Source organism: Cydia fagiglandana, chromosome 16 (genome assembly GCF_963556715.1).
Source record: "Cydia fagiglandana chromosome 16, ilCydFagi1.1, whole genome shotgun sequence".
Lineage (NCBI taxonomy): Eukaryota > Metazoa > Arthropoda > Insecta > Lepidoptera > Tortricidae > Cydia > Cydia fagiglandana.
Genome location: NC_085947.1, coordinates 8718052 through 8736626, shown reverse-complemented (window position 1 = coordinate 8736626; position 18575 = coordinate 8718052). Strand labels below are relative to the sequence as shown.

Here is an 18575-nt window from a genome sequence, read left to right as displayed (position 1 = left end):
TATTCACACCAAAAGCATAAACCGTGGAGCAAAAGTACTAAAGTGTCTACTTATTAACTAACGATTTAATCTAACACGATTCGCCCTAAGTTAATACAATTCTTGGACAAAAAGAAATTCATAGAAGACTAGGGTAAACAGCCCAATAATAGGTCCTTTAAAGTACAGTCATGGCGCCTATTCTTGTGGGACTCTACAATTGTACATTAGTATAGTTTGTCACTTGTGAGTGGTACTTAATCTACAAATCTAAAGTACTTACAACTAGAGAACAAATCAAAATTTGTAAAACTATAGTCTGAAGCCGAACGATACCTGTCTATAGACCGACAAGAAATTGTAGAAATTAAAAAGTGGCAACATCGTAGTGTCGTCTCTTTCAAATCAATCTAAGAAAACGGGAGGACACTACGATGTTGCCACTTTTTAATTTCTACAATTTCTTGTCGGTATATTAGACAAGGTATAGTTAGGTTTCAGACTGCATCAGCGTTAAGTATATGTTAATTATAAACTGTATTAGATGTTAAATACTAAATAAATAAAAAAACCCCGAGTGGTCAGGACGTTAGCCGCGTTAGCTGAAGACCCACGGCCCTATTCGAACTTTAAGATACGTCAGTTAATAGATCTAGAAAAGATGTGGATTAGATATGTCAGTGTCAAAAGTGACATTTCTTCAAACAAAAACGTCACTTTTGATACAGACATATCTAATCCATATCTTTTCTAGATCTATTAACTAGGTATCTTAAAGTTCGAATTGGGCCGCCGGTTCGACTGCAGCCTCGACCACCGGAGAGCTTTGACACTTTTTCATTAGTATATGACATCTATTTCAGTCTGTAAAGTACTTACTTGAAATTAAGGTTTTTGAAGGAGAAGTGCACTTCGACAATACCAGTAGTTTTGACTCTAGTTCTTAAAATATCTTGCTCGGTGGGCTGGTAGTCTCTCGCACCTAACCGGTCGAGGTCGTCCAAGAAACTGGAAACAAACAGAACACACGGTTAGACAAGTGATCGCGTAACGAGCGTTTCACACTGATTTATCTATGCCATAAATTAAGGCTGAATTGTAGGAATCATGTTGGTTTTTACAAGCTTTTATTTACTTTCACCTGTCCCGTTGTCTGTAATCAAATCTTGCAAGTTAAATTTAATCCACTTCCCAGTTTCCGATTGAGCTGAAATTTTGCATGCATGTATAACCTCCTAAGGCCCATGGTCTTACCTATAGTACTTATTCAGTTCAATGAAATTTAAATCATATTCGATTGGAATAGAGTTGCTTTTCGTTTGTGTCGTTCAGTTTTCAAACAACGCAAAATCAACTCTATTGCCTACACTAAAGGTTCAAATTTCTGTGGCAAATTTTGCTTTTTTCATTTGTATGGCTGGGCCTTAGGAGGATAAATTGGATGACAATGCAATATTATGGTACCATCGAGCTGATCTGATCAAGGAGACAGGAGGTGGCCATAGGAACTCTGTGATGAAACAACGCAACCTAATTGTGTTAGGAGTTTTTAGAATTGTCTCGATGAGTATTAGTTGTCTGTCGTAAGAAAAGTACAGTCAACGATAAAAGCTTGTACCAAAAATGAAATTTTTCCAAAAACTTATTTTAAACAGTCTTTAATGACATTACGAGTATATCAGAAAATCTAACTAAAGTCGGTACGACTGGTTGACGCGTAACTATTGTTAAAATGCATAAGCTATGCTATAAAGCAGATTTTCACGATTTATACGACTAATCACTTACTTACTAAGGTTGTTGTTACGAGGTATAATCGATTTAACGAATTACGTTATGTTCATATCAAACTTGTCGTTTTATTACCTTTATTAGGTACATTATTTTATAAGATATTTTGATTTAGCTTGACTAAACCATATACTGAAAAAAAAGGATTGAAAACTACTGTACACTGAAACCATGCTGTGTAAACGCGGTTCTTTTTGATCTAGAGATAGGTGATTTATGTAAAAACAGTGACTAATCATAATCAGCATCAGATATAGGTATAGATGGAAACAGATAAATGGTCAAGCGTATCGCAATGTTATTGTTTGCTGTAGGCACCATGCACAACCATTTTGTAATGAAAATAAAGTTTCTCTGACATTCTCCTGAAATGTAACACTGAAATAAGATTTAATTTATGCCAGTCTCGCTTTTTTTACCTGGACTTGTCAATATAGTATTTTTGCTGCGCAATGGTGAAAAATGTTTTAACCCCAATCACATTCCAGGCATTTTTTATTTAGCAACCGTATTGATGTCACATGTCACGCCATCCACATGTTATTAGACAGTTTTCCTGTACTGGGGCAACAGCCCCAATTGGCAACATTAACCTAGCAGTTAATATGGATTAGCGGCGCTCAGGCACGCCTCGCTCCCCACAATACGTCTAACCAAAGCCCATTGTATAGACATCCGGTCAGCCACTAGTTGCAAGCAGACGAAGCACGGCACAGCATACATATTAACGAGTTCACGACGGGACAGCACGCGATTCTTTAATAACTCACAGCCCAAGCATTACTTTCGGAAGCTCCTATTTTATATAGTAGTGAGATTGTAAATGCGAGCTTGCTTTATGACATTTACAGTTCAAATTTACTTGGCATGTAACATTAAATAAGAGGTCGGGAAAGAGAGCAGTCAGTATTGTTGTCTATATTAGGTTATGAATATGTGTTACGAATTTGCAAATTAAGTAGTCTTTATTATTTAGGCTTTTATCGTACATTAGGCCTAATTGCTGTCGTAAATATTAAGCGTGGAATTAACACTATTTTGGCAAAACGCTGAAGTATCATTGAGACAAGGTTACGCATCAAATAATCATTTGACTCATTTCATTAGCCGTCGCTTCCGAGAGCATTGTTGAATTCGAAGAACTCGGACAAAGTTCCCTATTTGATCATTTACAAGCAAGTGTAAAAAATATAATTGAGGTCGATTACAAAAACTCGGGACAATTTCGCAACACAGTTGTTAGTGCCAAATTGCTAAAAGTGATAACTCTATCGCGCGCATTTTGTTAATTAACACGGGAAAAGGCTATCATAATAATAACTTGTGATATTTTAATATAAAATGTATCATTTTTTATCGGTTGCCTAAATAATGTAAACTTTTATTACTTACTTATTATTATATTGGTTTTTATTACCAAACGGCTAGTTGATTACTACACACATAATTAAAAAATATATTTCAAAATGTGTTTACTAGCAATCCGACTAATTACGCAGGAGCCTGAACAGTAAAATAAAATTGAATATAAATAGGTTAATTAAATAGAGTTCTGAAAGGTTAAGCTCACATGAGAAGGGCCACTGAAATGCAGGTATGGCGAAGTAATGGCGTTAACACCCAGCCTAATTGAGCCGCCCGTCCGTCACGCGACCTTTTTGTTCGATACTTGGCGCATTGCTAACTACCCTTCATACTTACCGCCATACCGCCCACTACTGCAGTCAGGTAGTCTCATTATTATTGCTCATTTCTCGGATTGTATCGACCATATTTGATAAACCGGTTAACGTTAATTCATAAATGTGGCGTCGGCATATGTATATTATTCCATAAATATAAATTTTTCAAATTACTCCTAATAATTAGAATTATTTGAGTAACAAACGTTAACTTAAAATTCGAAGATCGAAGAGGTTGATTTAGGATTTTACGATCTGTAAAAATACATAATGTTTAGCGTTGATACGCCACACTTTTGTCATCTTATGTTTTGCCTATTCAATGACATTATCCGCGGGATTTATTAGCGGGACTCCGCTGGATGCGGGTGGCGCAAGACCGGTCATTGTGGCACTCTTTGGGGGAGGCCTATGTCCAGCAGTGGACGTCCTCTGGCTGATATGATGATGATGATAAATGACATTATCTGTTATTTAGTAGACGTCCTGTAGATTTATCAGAAAAAAAACGCTATCATATTCTATAACCTTTAAAAACACGTGTCACGAAACGAAACTGATTCGGAACATTCGGATAATGACCCTTCACCTGTCTATAATTACGGTCAGTGTGCTGACTCATTCTTATTAATTTAGATTTAGACTACGCTAGTCAAAGTTAATGATCGGTTTTCTATTACTCACCTAACTTTAAAACAACATCGAATGATTAGTTCGTCGAGGACAAAAGGTAATGTGGATCTACTAGATAGTAGACAGATTAAGAAATTTTCAACTTCTTATACTTCTTTGCGTTTGTCCGCTGTTCTTATGACTTAAATTAGCAGAAAAGAAGCACATAAAAAGCAGGAGACTTAATCGTGCTATATGTTCATAATCATAACTAGACCATCATCGTCTTAAAGTATAAAGTAAACAGGTACCAATCAGATGTTGACGATCCATATAGAGCGACACACATAAAGAACACTTGATTTGATACGTTTGTACCGTACAGTTTGATAAAAATAAAATCATTTTATTGCAGTCTTTACTATAGAGTTACGCAATGTTCGACATGGCGAAGCCACCAGTTATATTAAGTTGAGAGAATGGCTGCGGCTGCACAATTGAATGGCTATTGTTATCAAGGAAAAAACGAAGTGGGCAGTTATAAGGAGTTGTAATGACGAAGTGGCGTGCTTAGCGTCTGTAAGCGCGAGTCAAGGACGGATCGGTTCAGGATGTAGGCGGGGTTTTCAGGCAAAGAATCATCTTTTCTGATTGTCAATTCCAACAACAAGTTTATTGTACTAGCGCCTTATGGACATTGACAGACAACTTATTAGTGCCAAATTGCCAATACCTACAGTTAATACGAACGACAATATAAAATTACTATGACACTAAGCAGACGCTAGAAGCAGAAGCTAGTTGCACGGTGGGAAGGCGAGAGTCAAAGGAATCGGCAACCTAAGTGGCGTGATCGGTGTCAGTAAGTGGCGAATCAAGGACGCCTGGCAGTCTGGAGTATCTAAAATTTTTAGATACTCCAGACTGCCAGGCGTCCTTGATTCGCCACTTACTGACACCGATCACGCCACGCACAAGGGTAATTTTTAGACTAAAAATTACCCTTCGGTTTAAGCACGACGTACATTTATAAATTGATCTATTGTTCAAATGTTTCCCTAAGTAATCTGAAGACAACGTGAGTTAAAAGATTTTAAGCAAATAAAGGATAAGTTGTAATGACAGAGTGGCTCAGTGTCAGTAAGCGCGAGTCAAGGGCAGTTGGTCCGGAGTATGGATCTAGGCGGCTAGGCGGTTGGCACCGTTGGCCGCGCGCCAGCCAGCAAGTTCACAGCGCGTATACAAACAAATCGCGCCGAATAGTCGCATGCTGTTCAACAACTACACTTGTTTTCTTTTCGTAAATACGTCAGTCAAATACTTGTTTTCGAAATATTGAAATGGCGTAGACTTCTCCCACATGGAAAGAAAATTGCTTTTCCCAATATGGCCACGAAAATAAACATCTTCAACTGACGATGTACTCGTATACAGGCCGATCGATCCAAATGGGGCAGTCACGAAAAATCAGAAACGGTGAGATAGCCAGACAGAAGATCCGGTCGATTTAGGGAATTAATATGCAGGAAAGGATTGTTTGTATGAAATGTTCCGACTGCCGCTCTCTTTCCTTTTAGTAAACATGAAAAATACGAAATTGGACATTTTGTTGTGGTCGTCGATAGGAGCGATTAGCTGGGCAACATATATTTAGTCGGAAGGTTCTTTTAACACCTAACGTAATATCAGTTCCTTTAGTCTACATAGACTAGTACAATCAGCTGCAGAGAGTGACCCCCTGCATAGAAGTTTGTTTGCAGGGGGAGTGACTGCATTTCAATAAAACATTTTCATTTTGTTTCCAAACCGAATTTTGAATCTCGGCTGATTAGGATAATTTTAAAAAAATCGTAAAAAGTAGTTTACATAATCTCGAATATTTTCTGATTCGTCCTCACCGCTCCGTTAAGTCCATTAGGATTGCTCACCCTGTATAAATCGGACAGAAAGGTGAATATTAATATCATTATCCACGAGTTATATTTATCAGGTCATGTCAATATTTATTTTGTTCGTCCGTCACTAACTTACAAATAAACGAGTCGGGGCGTATAAAATTAGAATCGTATAAGGAATTACGCAGGCAGTTTTTCCACTCCATATAGCCCTAGCCGAGGACACACAAAGGCTCTACTCGAAGTTTGCTTTGGCAGCCGTCCAAATAGCGCTGTGACATTGAATTGGGAGGTGCCTACTTCAGGCTCTCGCTTTCGATTTAAACTTGTGGATACAGTCGGATTTTAAGAGCCAATTCGGTTATGTCAAAGGTTGGCGATTGGCGAAGAGATGCTATCTTATTAAGACCTGAGACCAAAATAGATATGAGCGCCGATAGGCATTTAGCCGGCGGCGGCGCGCCGGTCAAAATCGGTCGGCGGCGGCGGCGAATCGGCGGCGTGGCCTTGAAACACCTCTGATTAATGAAAAAGGAATCCAAACCAAAATATTACCGTAAATACATGTTTTTGCTGTAAGGAAGTTATAAAATAAGTGCATTTTTCAATTTCAAGGATAATTTATTGAATAAAGGTACGAAAATGGTTTATACAGTACAAACGGTATCGCGCGGTATCGCGGTATCTTAATCTTGGCGAGACCCTGGCCGGAAGATCTTTGCGAGGTCCTTATCTTTTGTGCTAAGTAAAAAGTAGCAGATTGACTGTATCAGGGAAACGTCTTGTCGATAGTCCAAAGAGCCGAAGTGAGGATAATCAAGCTCCGTCAATAACCAATATCGACCCAACAAAACCGATTGATGTCAAAAAGTGAGGCCCAAGGTCGAGCTCTACCTAACACCGAAGACCTGATTCCGACGCCTTCCCATGCGAGGCCAGAGGCTGAGCTGCAGGTAAGCATACAGGCCGAATGCCTGGAGCGCCAATTGTGGCGCGCTTCTGTGCGAGGCCGAAGGTCAAGCTGCAAGAGAGCAGAGCTTGGAATTGAACTAGTGGTCCAGTGTAAGCAAGTCCGAAGACCGATAAAGACTGAGGCCATAGTATTAAAAACCTGGAGTTTTCCTGCAGGCGGAGTCGTGCCTGAAAGACCGTGTTGCAGTGGAGCTAAGATCGGACAAAAACGAATGACCAAGTATTTTAAAAGAGCACCAAACGGGGCGGAAAACTTGCGAGGGTCAGGTAGCGGCTTACTTCTATGCGAGCGATGCGAGGCCATAGATTGAGCTGCAAGAGAGCAAAGCTTGAAATTTGAACAATGGCCAAGTTCAAATGAGAGCCGATTCCGTTTCCGACGCCCTTCCGTGCGTAGCCAACGGCCAGACCTTCGGACATAAAAACGCTGAAATCAACCCCCTTTTTACACCTTTTAAAGACATTCAACCATGATAGCAATGGTCAAATTCGCAGTAAATGATGGATGAGTTAACCAGGTGGCAAAATTGGCAATTTTGTTGCCCTAAGACTAGTAGCGCGGTTACTAGACAGAAAAGTTTGAATTTACCATTGATATTTTTGAATTATATAGACCTAAAATACATTTTGAATGTCTATAAACTATTCGGAGTGGCGCCGTTAAAGATCTAAACTAGATAAAAAATTATATTATCTGATTCTGAAAGTAGTAGTACCTAACAACTAACAAGGTCACGCCGATGCCACGCCGATAGCGCAGCGTCGGCGGCGGCGGCGCGTAAATTTTGTCGGCGGCGGCGGCGCGCCGGCGCGGCGCTCATATCTAGACCAAAATAACACTAACATAATTACTAAGATGAAGGCGGATATTGTAAGATAGATTTTTCCGATATTGAAAGGGAGCTCGAAGGACTTTTTAGCAATTGGACGTATGGCACTTTGCCGCCAGGCCGCCACCGTGGTATCAAGAAAAGTTAGCGCGATTTCCGCGAAGGCTGTAAACGTAGCTTCGAGGGCGCTGGCGCGGTCTGACGTCAACGCTCTGTCAACATTAACTGGGTCACTAGACAAGGATCATTTCAAAATTGGATCTTTCCGAAACGACAACTAGGTATAATATTTGTTAATGGTATTTTTTGCGCTGAATGGAACTCTCTTAAACCGTTTATTAGGACGTAAAATAATTGTATTCCGAGCAGACGTTTTTTTTTACCATTGACGAAGTAGGGATGCTAATAACGTATTTTGAGCTCATTACAGTAGATAGGCCTATTTATCTGGCATGGTCCGCATCCCAATTGCTGAATGAACTATTAGTGCCGTTAGAGTCAGCTGTGTTTTAAGATCAACATTGACAATCACCCGGGTTTTTATAATTAGTTTGGACTTGTTTACTTATCAGAATAAAAAGTGAATATAATGTGGTCGGTTGGTTGGTTGCGTGCGGACGCTGGGAGAGGCGCCCGCCCGGCAACAGGTCCCGTCGATCAATACGCGCCGCGCCGCCGCGCCGCGCGCCAGAGCCCTTTCACTGAACGACGCCCGACTAGGGCTCCATATGTCGCGGGATTGACACTAACAATGACCTTACTTTTATTGCCAGGGCTGCACCGTACGTTACGGCTGACAGTATGATCCTGACCTGAGAAACACACACACAGGTCCCACTAAAGTCCCGCTAAGTCGCGCTAGATGTATGGAGTCGCGCGCGAGAACGGAACTCATGCTAGACCGACTGGTGGGACTTGAACGTTGTGTTTCTCTAAAGGCGATATTGTACGGACAAATCACATGACCGGGTTATAATGTAGCTTTCAACAAAAGCCGGCTTCGAATTACATATATAGGGTCTCCATGCAACCAGCTTTTATTAAACGAGCCGCCCGACTGGGGTTCCATATGTACAGGATTAACTCCAACAATATTGCAAAGACTGCAGTGACAGAGCGGAATGAACTTAGAAAATATGTTATAATTACTACTGAAGTCGAAAATACATATAGCTACACCAAACTTATTTATAATAAAAAATAACCTAAAATTAAAACTTATATTAAATGGGAAGTAGCTGATAATATCACGTTACACAATCAACTTTATTCTTGGTATTTCTTAAACTGCAAAACGTAATTCAAGACCAAAAAAAGTAAGACAATGTTGCCACTTTTTACTAGCGCGTCTTGTATTTTTGTAAAAATAAGCAAATAATAGTACTTTTTTAAATCGTAGGAGTCAAATTACTAATAAATAAATTATCTTAGCGTGATTATTTATCAAAAGGAATTTACTATTTTACAAACAAATTATTGCAGTGGCAATATTGTCTTACTTTTTTTGTCTTGAATTACGTTTTGCAGTATAGTAAAGTTTCCCACTACTGGACAAAGGTAAAGAGAGGGGACCCTTCCCTTACCACAACATTTCCAACATTAAGAGGACCAAAGAAAAAAAAAGATACGTATTAAAACAACGTAATTACGATTAATTAGGAAATATGAAATTAATGACGATTTTTCCAGTATAAGTGCAGGCTGTGGGAAATAAGAATATTTCATAGCCACTTAAGCCTAAGCCCGCACAAATGTCACATACAGAGCAAGTCTAGATTCAACTGAGCATACGGGACGTCACAACACAACAGAAACAGCAGTACAATACAAAACAACCTTATACCTATTGTCTCAAGTAAGGCAATTGTTATATTTGAACAATAAAACAGTGATAGGTATATAGTTCCTCACACGAGGAACTAAGTATGAATACTTTATACTGTATGACATTTGAAACCGTATAATCAACGCTGAAATATAAATCAAAGTTCCTTGAAAGTTTTAACCTGAAAGTAGAAACTAGGGGATGTGACATAATCAATCATACGGCACTTCTATAAAGGTGTGACAAGTTAAATATGAGGAATAAGTAATATCGTGGCAGGGGCCAAGTTGAAATAGTGTGCTTTATAGTTTTTGAGATAAGGTTTATCGTTACTAAGCGCGCTGACTGTTTACTTTTTCAAGTTCGTGTCGTAGGTACGTATTAAATACTGTCAACGCAAAAGACGCTTTGTTAAAAAGACATAAAGTTGTATTTTTGTTGATAGAGAAGGTGGTATAGCGGAGGGTTAGAACAGTGGTTCCTGAATTAGCCGGGCGTCATGCGATCGCCGCATAAATCTGTCGCCGCCCACCCTGGGCCCGAGGACGTGGGCCGCTGCAACGGCCGCTTTGTACTTATTATATCTACTCATTGCCCCAAAGGAGGATTAAACAATTTTAGAAATAAAGCTTTGTAAACAACAACAACAGTTATCGTCATCGTAACCAAAACAAAGTCACTGCAAGACAAAGCTTTCTACCAAGAATCACCATAAATCAATGGTTTTCTGCAATGTTGACAAGATCGTCGGTCCACCTTATTGGAAGTGTATCCGCTTTATAGTACCTATTCATTAAACTTCAGATTTCGCCAATAACCCACGGAATATTATGAGGAAGTGGTTATTTGCAATATCAGTATCCAAAAGCAGGAAAGATTTATAGGCTCGTCATTAAGAGCTGTCAACAATTACAAGCAATTTAATTGAGCAAACTTAACTATTAATTATATTTGACGTGACAAACTCATTTATCCACACAGCTAATACATAAATCAACCTTGTAAGATACCTTTACCCGATGTAACCCCTACTTTCTCCGAACGCGTTCGATCCATCGAATATAGATAAAGCGAAAAAACGCTGACATGTACCGTTCCTTCCAATACAAGAGGGTAGAATAATTTGTCCTACAAAAAGGTAGCAACGATAAAAAGGAGTAGGTATAGAAAACCTTGGTCGGCATCGGCAATCATTAACTTGCTTACAGCCATCAAGGGGCAACGCCACATGAGGCGATTTACTTTAATCAACAAGGAAAGGAACTATTTTATGGACATGCGATTGTTCAATCTCGAACTTTGAAGCATGATGAATTATACTTAATTATCCTATATGCATCTGAGTTATTAAAATTAATCTGAAAGTACCTACTTTTACACAGAAGAATGCATTTATCTTGAGTACATGCGGAAAAACTCACACTTCATGGACCAATGAAAATAAAGATCTAGAAATCGTATTGTATTTTAGTTTTAGTTTCGAGGGTTTTACTGTATATTGTGCTGTACTTCACATCAGAGCAAATGATAATTATACTAGCGTAAGTAGCGTACTATTTACTGATAATATGGTTCTATTGCTAAGCAAACTTAGGGGTAACTTGCCGAAAAAGTAATAGTGAAGTGGCGCCTCTTTGATTGGCCTAATATCGACGCCGAGTTATCGTCCGATGAATAAAACATTCGAGCGAGGCTTTAACGAAATCCACCCCTAATCGGTTGACCTATGTATTTTTAACTAATGACATCAAACACACTGTGAGACATGTAATTAGTTTCAGAAATAGCAACACTATAGTTACTAGGTACCTACTGATTTCTAATGAACAAGCTTTTGCTTTTCGATCGAATCCCAATTCGTAATCGATAAATATGTCGAGGATAGTTTTGAGAATTAAGTAACTTGTTTTATAAATTTTCTCAATAGAGCTTTATAAGACACTTGAAACAATAGTTATTTGTGATAAATGTGGAAAATGAGCTACTCTAAACGAGCAAGAAAATGCCTTTAATCATGCACACAATACATTCTACAATGCATAATGGGAAGAAATAGTGATGAACAGAAAGTAAATCTACCAGGAACTCTTCAAACCACATCTGAAACGAAACTGAAGATTTGAAGTAGCATTTGAAATAGTAGCACAACAGTATGTAACATCTGCCAAAATATTACACGTTTCAGCGCTTGTAGATGTAGCATAATGTCTGACAATAGCGGCAATTTTCCGAACGCTTGAACAGCGGCGATGCAAGGCACGGCTGCACGGACATTTTCACTATTCTGCATGCATCCAAGACATATGTTTGCGATACTGCTATCACTGGTATTTCTGCCTTGGTGTGATCAAGCGATTCGAGAACGCCCTATAATGTTCCGCTACTGATCCACTAAGCAACGGTTTTAGACGCCGGAGGTATCAAAGGGTGACTAGGGGAAAGATATCGCGAATCGCAGCTGTGCAAAAAACGAAAAGGAGACTACTACTTCGGGAAATCAAAGAAATGCATATGGCTTGTGCGCGTCGCTATGTTGTCCCATGAGCTAGAATAGCTAGATGCTCGCGAACAATATCGTATAGCCATAAGACTTCGGCTTGTGCTGAATGGGGATCCAGCACCTCTAGCACATCTTGCATCCGCGACTTAGACCGCGACTCGAGTCGCCATTCCCGCGGCTGTCAAATCTGTCGATTTCCGTAGCATAACTTGTACCCGCGACTGCAACAGCCGCGTAGAGAACTCAAAGTCGCGGCGCGACTCGTCAGTGTTACCCGGCGAAATCAAAGTCTAAACAAATCGATATTTGCAAGTGGCAACACTGAATCGGAAACCAGGGATGCGCTAAATCATTCGTTCTTTGGTGGTAAAAAATCTAGTTTTTTGTCGATGGTTAAGTTTTTCCTGTCAAAGTCAAGGAACTTTAAAATTTTGTCAACATTTAATTACGGGAAAAAATATGAAAAAATGTAAGTAATAGAGCCTTATATAATTAATATTGATAATATTCCTTAAAATATATATTGTTTAAAAATTTCTGTTTAATAAACCTTTTAAATAAAATATTTTTGTAAGTAACTATAATAATGGAATTGCTATTATTGGGTTTGTTCTCATATTCCTGTTGTAAATAGTGTTTTTTTTTTCAGAATAAGTTCAGCATTATCCTAGACACGATTGATATCCCAGCACCCAAAGGAAAATATTATTAACAGGAACGTGCCAACGGGACCCGAAGTGGAGATTCAGGAAAAGAAATACACTAGGCAAGCTTGTAGGTTTCAAACGCGGAGCTGTCCCCTTTTCTAAATTAACTAAGATGTGAGAAGCGCTTTAGCTTTAAGAACACCACCGACGAAGTGAACTATTAATAATAACCCTAATGGTTATGGCGTACCTATCTAAGCTTCCACAGTAACTCTCAAATAAGTTTCATATAGTTTTTCTTGTGCCAATAATGGATGGCATGTGTGTGTACTGTGTACCTAACTGTTTATGATTTGACAAATTGATATGAGAAGCTTATTTCATAGTCCTCGATGAAGTCATGACCATATTTTATTGTCTTGTTTATAAACCAATTTTCTTTCCAGGGTGATATTTAATTGTCCTACGCCGCATGTCGAAGAAAAAGGAAGAGAGAAAATACTTTTCAAGGGTAATAAAGAAGATTCTTACAATTTCTCTATAGTGGTTCTAGATGTTAATATATATTAGGTTTAATAATAAGAAGTCGAATATTGCAAGAATATATAAGGCAAAGCAATATACTATTATTATTAATTTAAATATTGTTTTTTTTCTCTCCTATATTTTTACCTGAAAAGAAACAAAAATAAAGTAGGTAGGTAAGTACCTAGAACTCCTAGAAGCCATGATTAATTAGCTCCCCAAGGCCCACTTCATACCTAATGCTGACAGCAACGTATCATAGCATGATCGTATCAGGCCCTGTCAAACATGAAGTGAAACATCTAGAACACGGGTTTGATCTAGAGGAGTTTCAATATGGTAGACCATATGATAACCGTACCTATGCTACCTACGCAGACTATGACATGAGCGTAATAACTCCGTCAAAATATTGTTGGTCGGCTCGGTCCAGTCACGTCACGGTATGGTGTTGGCAGGGGACGGAATGGTTTAGTGGGTGATGACTGATAATATTTCATACAAAGCATGATTTTGAGCCGGACATGATCCTGTTATAGCCACGTATTACATCATTATGTTACAGTACGATGCAGCGGGCACTGGCCACATGTAAGTATGTTTTGTTGAAGTCGAGGAAGGTTCCAAACGGTACCTAAATAGTAAGAGATTGTTGAAATTAGACATCTAACCGTGATCCTAAATATTACTACTAAGACTATGGCTTACTTAATAAGTTGGATAGTTTGTTTTGAACATTTGTACCTACCCACCTCATCGGCTTCATTTATGTACAAGCAAGCGGGCTCCGTTGTTAGGTTGATGAAAGTTTTGTGTAAGGAAGTCTTAGGATTACTTTTACAAACTTACGAACCTGAATTGAAATTTAAAAATCCTACATATGTACCTAATTACTTAATTGAGTACCTACAAACTAGCTGTTTGAAATTAAAGTTGTAAACATGATGGGTGTGTTGTGGTACTTGTAGGTATCACCGTGCATAATCAATATAAGAGTGCGTAAAACGCATTTAGTGATTGTTCCATACTTCCTTATTCCTTAGGGCAATAAGTAATTATACAAATTGTATTATTACATAATATATGAAACTTGTTTTTAAGTTATAATTATCATGAGTTTAGTTAAAAAAGTACAAGCAAACCACCCGCGAGAGCGAGTCGCGTTATAAAGTCGCGTAGACTTCGACTCGCGGATTGACATAAAGACGAGAGAATATTTTGTCTCAAAATAGGCAGTTGTGCTACGGATTTTAGTTCAAAGTCGCGATCGTTGTCATTTTCTGACAGTGACACCTGATCGCGAGTTTGTCGCGGCTCTCGCGCGTGAGTTGTGCTGCCAACACGCGACAAGCCGCCAAGTCGCGCCGATCTGTCACTTCTCACGCCTGTCGCGGCCAGTTGTGCTAGAGGTGCAGAAACGAGACAGCAGAGACCGATGCAAATAGCACATTATCCTATTAGATTGCATAGCGTTTCTTGCCACATAACTATAACTACGAGTTTCGCCCAGTCATTTAGTGTTGCGAAAAATGGGAAAATAAATGGACATAAGTTTTTGCTTGACAATACCCTTCAGGCTAATAAACTGTCTAGTCTTAGAGTTCTATAGACGACAGTAAAATTTGGTTTATAATTCTCAATATTTTGTGTTTAAATCATAAAAGATGTCATTTAAATTGGGCAATTTTGTTTTGCTTTTCAGATCATATGTGGATAAAATTACACATAGGTAGGTAATCAATCATGAAAACACACCATAATTAATGGTAGCGTGTTAAGAAAGGAATTTATTTCCGGAAGTGCCACAGCTCTGGTTTGTATTTTACAATTAAGTGTTCGCTTTATGGGTGAATATGATGATAATTGGTTTTTGGTACTAGGTGATATAAAACATTTTGTTTATATATCTTTCAGGGCTTTTAAAATTTTATATTGAGCTCGGCAACGCTTAGCTGTATTAAGAGGGCGTAGAGGAGGGTAAATTTTCAGATTCTGTCAAATTACCCCATTTCACGCACAAACGCAGCTCACGCACACTACCTCAATTTACTGGGACAGGTCAGTGACCCCTAATGTTTTTTTAAAGGTGCTGTTTCGAGTTTAGTGTTAACTACTGACCTCCTTTGAGGAATTAAAACTGTCAAACTTTCCTTTGTGAGAAGACAGAGAAAAAACACTTTTTATATATAGCTTTCCTTGTTTGTTCATGCCATGTCATAGGTATGTGACGTATTAGGTAATTATTTATTTTCGTTGTTGACTTTTGTATTAAGATAGGTACAAACGGCGACGCTCTTAACTGTCCATCGGTAGACCTTATGCCTTTTGTAATAAGGTTTACGAACTGTCAGTTAACAGTGTGGTGGTGTGCGATGGTAGGTATGCGGTTTGTAGACATAGACCAAATTAAAACTAGGAGTTTTATTATTAAAGATATAAGAAATCGTCTATTTTACCTACTCGAAGTGAACTACTTATATCTAAAATTATCCCTTCATTAGTTATATATAGGTCTTGTAACATATTTTTTACAACTAAACACGCTTATTATATTTTACTTATAACTTAATTTTTAAAGCTCTATTGATAATAAGGCTTTAAAAACATCTAATAGAAATCAGGTACTACGCTTATACTTTTGTAAGTCAGTAAGTGATGCTTACTTAAAACTTATCGGGAAATCAAAAAACTCATAATTACCTATATTAAAATATTTAAATTTACTATTCCATCTCATACGTTCAATAAGGCCCGGGACCGGGCCTTGTCACCTGCACTGACAGAGGGCCTTTTTAGCCCCACATAATATTAAAGAACTGTGTCCCGGATAGTATGGGTTCTGGGCCATGACCATGACGCGTCCCGAAGTAACTTATACAGGGCGTAATCGTTAAGTGTAGCCAGGCTATAATTTCGTAAATATAACAGATATCAGAAAACTTCAAATTGTTATCGAAAGTGCGTTACCCAATGAGTAAAATTACATTAAGGGGTCATCCATTAATTACGTCACACGTTTGGGGGGGGGGGGTCAAGAAAATGTGACATGTTGTGACATGGGGAGGGGGAGTCACAAACACTGTGACGTCACTTTAACTTCATCACTATTCATCAGTAACCGAAAATTAATTTATATTTTTTTATTCGCAGTACATTTAAATAATGAGGTTTTGGAAGAATGTAGGTAATTTTCGTTCCTAATTGGTTTTGTGTTATAAAATTATATATATTAATTTAACCAAAAATTTTTTTTTTTAAATAATGCCGAGTTAGTACTGCCGATTTCGTTGAAAACAAAATTACCTAAAATGTGACGTCACACCAGGTGGGGAGCGAGTTGCAAAATGTGACCAAGTGTGACAAGGAGGGGGGGAGGTGTCAAAATACCTAGAAATTCATGTGACGTAATTAATGGATGATCCCTAATAACTTTTTTAAATAAAAGCAGAAATATCCCAAACATTAACTTCAAACCCTCCCATACATTTAGTACGACGACTCACCCCTCACTGTAATAAAATAATAAAACTACCGTTTATGAAATAATAGATTTATTATTTCATAAACGGTAGTTTTATTATTTAGTAGAGTTAATGTCTGGGATATTTCTGTTTTTATTTAAAAAAAAGTTATTAATGTAATTTTACTCATTGGGTAACGCACTTTCGATATCAATTTGAAGTTTTCTGATATCTGTTATATTTACGGAATTATAGTCTGGCTACACTTAACGATTACACCCTGTATATCATTAGATAGTTCATAGCCTATATCTATAGAATATATCGTTCTTATGAGCGTATTTGGTGGGCATACCTTATAAGTTTCAGTACAGGAAAAAGTACATATGAGCTGTACTTTTAATTGTTAGTACAATCGGTATCAAATAGATAGTGAGGGCCAAAGTGACCAAATATAGCTATAGGATCTAAATGTGAACGAATAGGGTTAGGTGAGGCATATAAGGCCCACCTTTATTTTAACTGAAATAGTTTTATAAATAATCAGGATATTATTACCAATGCGAACATCCCAGAAGCCAGGCACGTTCAGCGGGCCTGGGACTCCCCTCGTCTGGAGGTAGTCCATGCCTCACTATTGGAAAACAGCCCGGACGACTTTGAACGCGCGCGCATTTTGGCGGTTTCAGCCCCCGAGTCGGGCCACTGGTTGCAGGCTCTCCCTTCTAAGGCGATTGGCACGGTTCTGGACCCAAACAGCTTAAGGATAGCGATATGCTTAAGGCTTGGGTCCAGAATATGTATTTCCCACACGTGCGCCTGCGGTAAAAGTGTGGACCGGCTGGGCCGCCATGGCCTCTCTTGTGCCAGAAGCGCCGGTCGTATATACCGCCACGGCACAATCAACGACCTGGTGCGTCGCGCGCTTGCTACCGTCTCTGTGCCTGCGGTTTTAGAGCCAGTGGGCATGGAGAGAGGTGACGGCAGGCGCCCCGACGGGGCCACGTTGGTGCCGTGGAAACTGGGAAGGGCCCTGGTGTGGGATGCGACGTGCGTTGACACCTTAGCACAGTCCCACATTGGGGCGACCCGCATCCAGGCCGGCGCTGCGGCTGACCAGGCCCAGATTCTCAAGCGTCGTAAATACTCCAACTTAGTTAATGACTACGAGTTTGCGGCGCTCGCAGTAGAGACTTTTGGTCCCTGGTCAGCCGATATGAAGGCATTTGTGGGGGCTTTGTCGGCGCGGCTGGTCGAGGCCACGGGGGACCGTAGGGCTGGCGCGTACCTCTCTCAGCGTATCGCCCTAGCGGTACAGAGAGGTAACGCCGCCAGTGTAATGGGGTCCATGCCGCAGACTGACGTGTTGGATGGGGTGTTCTTTTTATGAGCGGGGTGGGGGGTTATGTTTAAGTTAATTATTAAGTATTTGTGTATTTAGTTTTAGTTGTAATGATATAATGATATAGTTTAGATTGTTATTTGTAAGTTATATATATGTTATTAGTTTTAATTTTTATGGATTTTAATTTTAATGTATTGTAAGTTTAATTGATTAATAAATGAAGTAAATTATAAAAAAAAAAAAATTATTATCAATTCAATTAAATATAGATTTCTCATTTGTTCATGTTTCTTCATATACCAAAAGAGTTATAAAAATATTCCGGCGCTTTTGAAAAATACACGTTTTATAAAAAAACCATACCATGTTGGTTCGGAACCGGGCCTTGTTACTTGCACTGTCAGTGGGCCTTCTTAGTCATAGTACAAGTTCAAGAATAACAGAGAATATTACCGGGCCTTATTACCTTTTATCATGAATTAATTTCATCTTCAATTTAAATGGTCTAGTA

At 38.8% G+C, this 18575-nt stretch overlaps 1 protein-coding gene across 2 annotated transcripts in view; it reads right to left on the bottom strand.

Annotated features, from left to right (window-relative positions):
• LOC134671908 (guanine nucleotide-binding protein G(o) subunit alpha) overlaps nucleotides 1–18575 on the bottom strand; it is a 66079-nt gene that overhangs the window by 5900 nt on the left and 41604 nt on the right. For both annotated transcript variants that reach the window (XM_063529767.1, XM_063529768.1), the window contains exon 6: nucleotides 859–987. In XM_063529767.1, the coding sequence (XP_063385837.1) occupies nucleotides 859–987 (129 nt within the window). The remainder of the gene's footprint in view (nucleotides 1–858; nucleotides 988–18575) is intronic.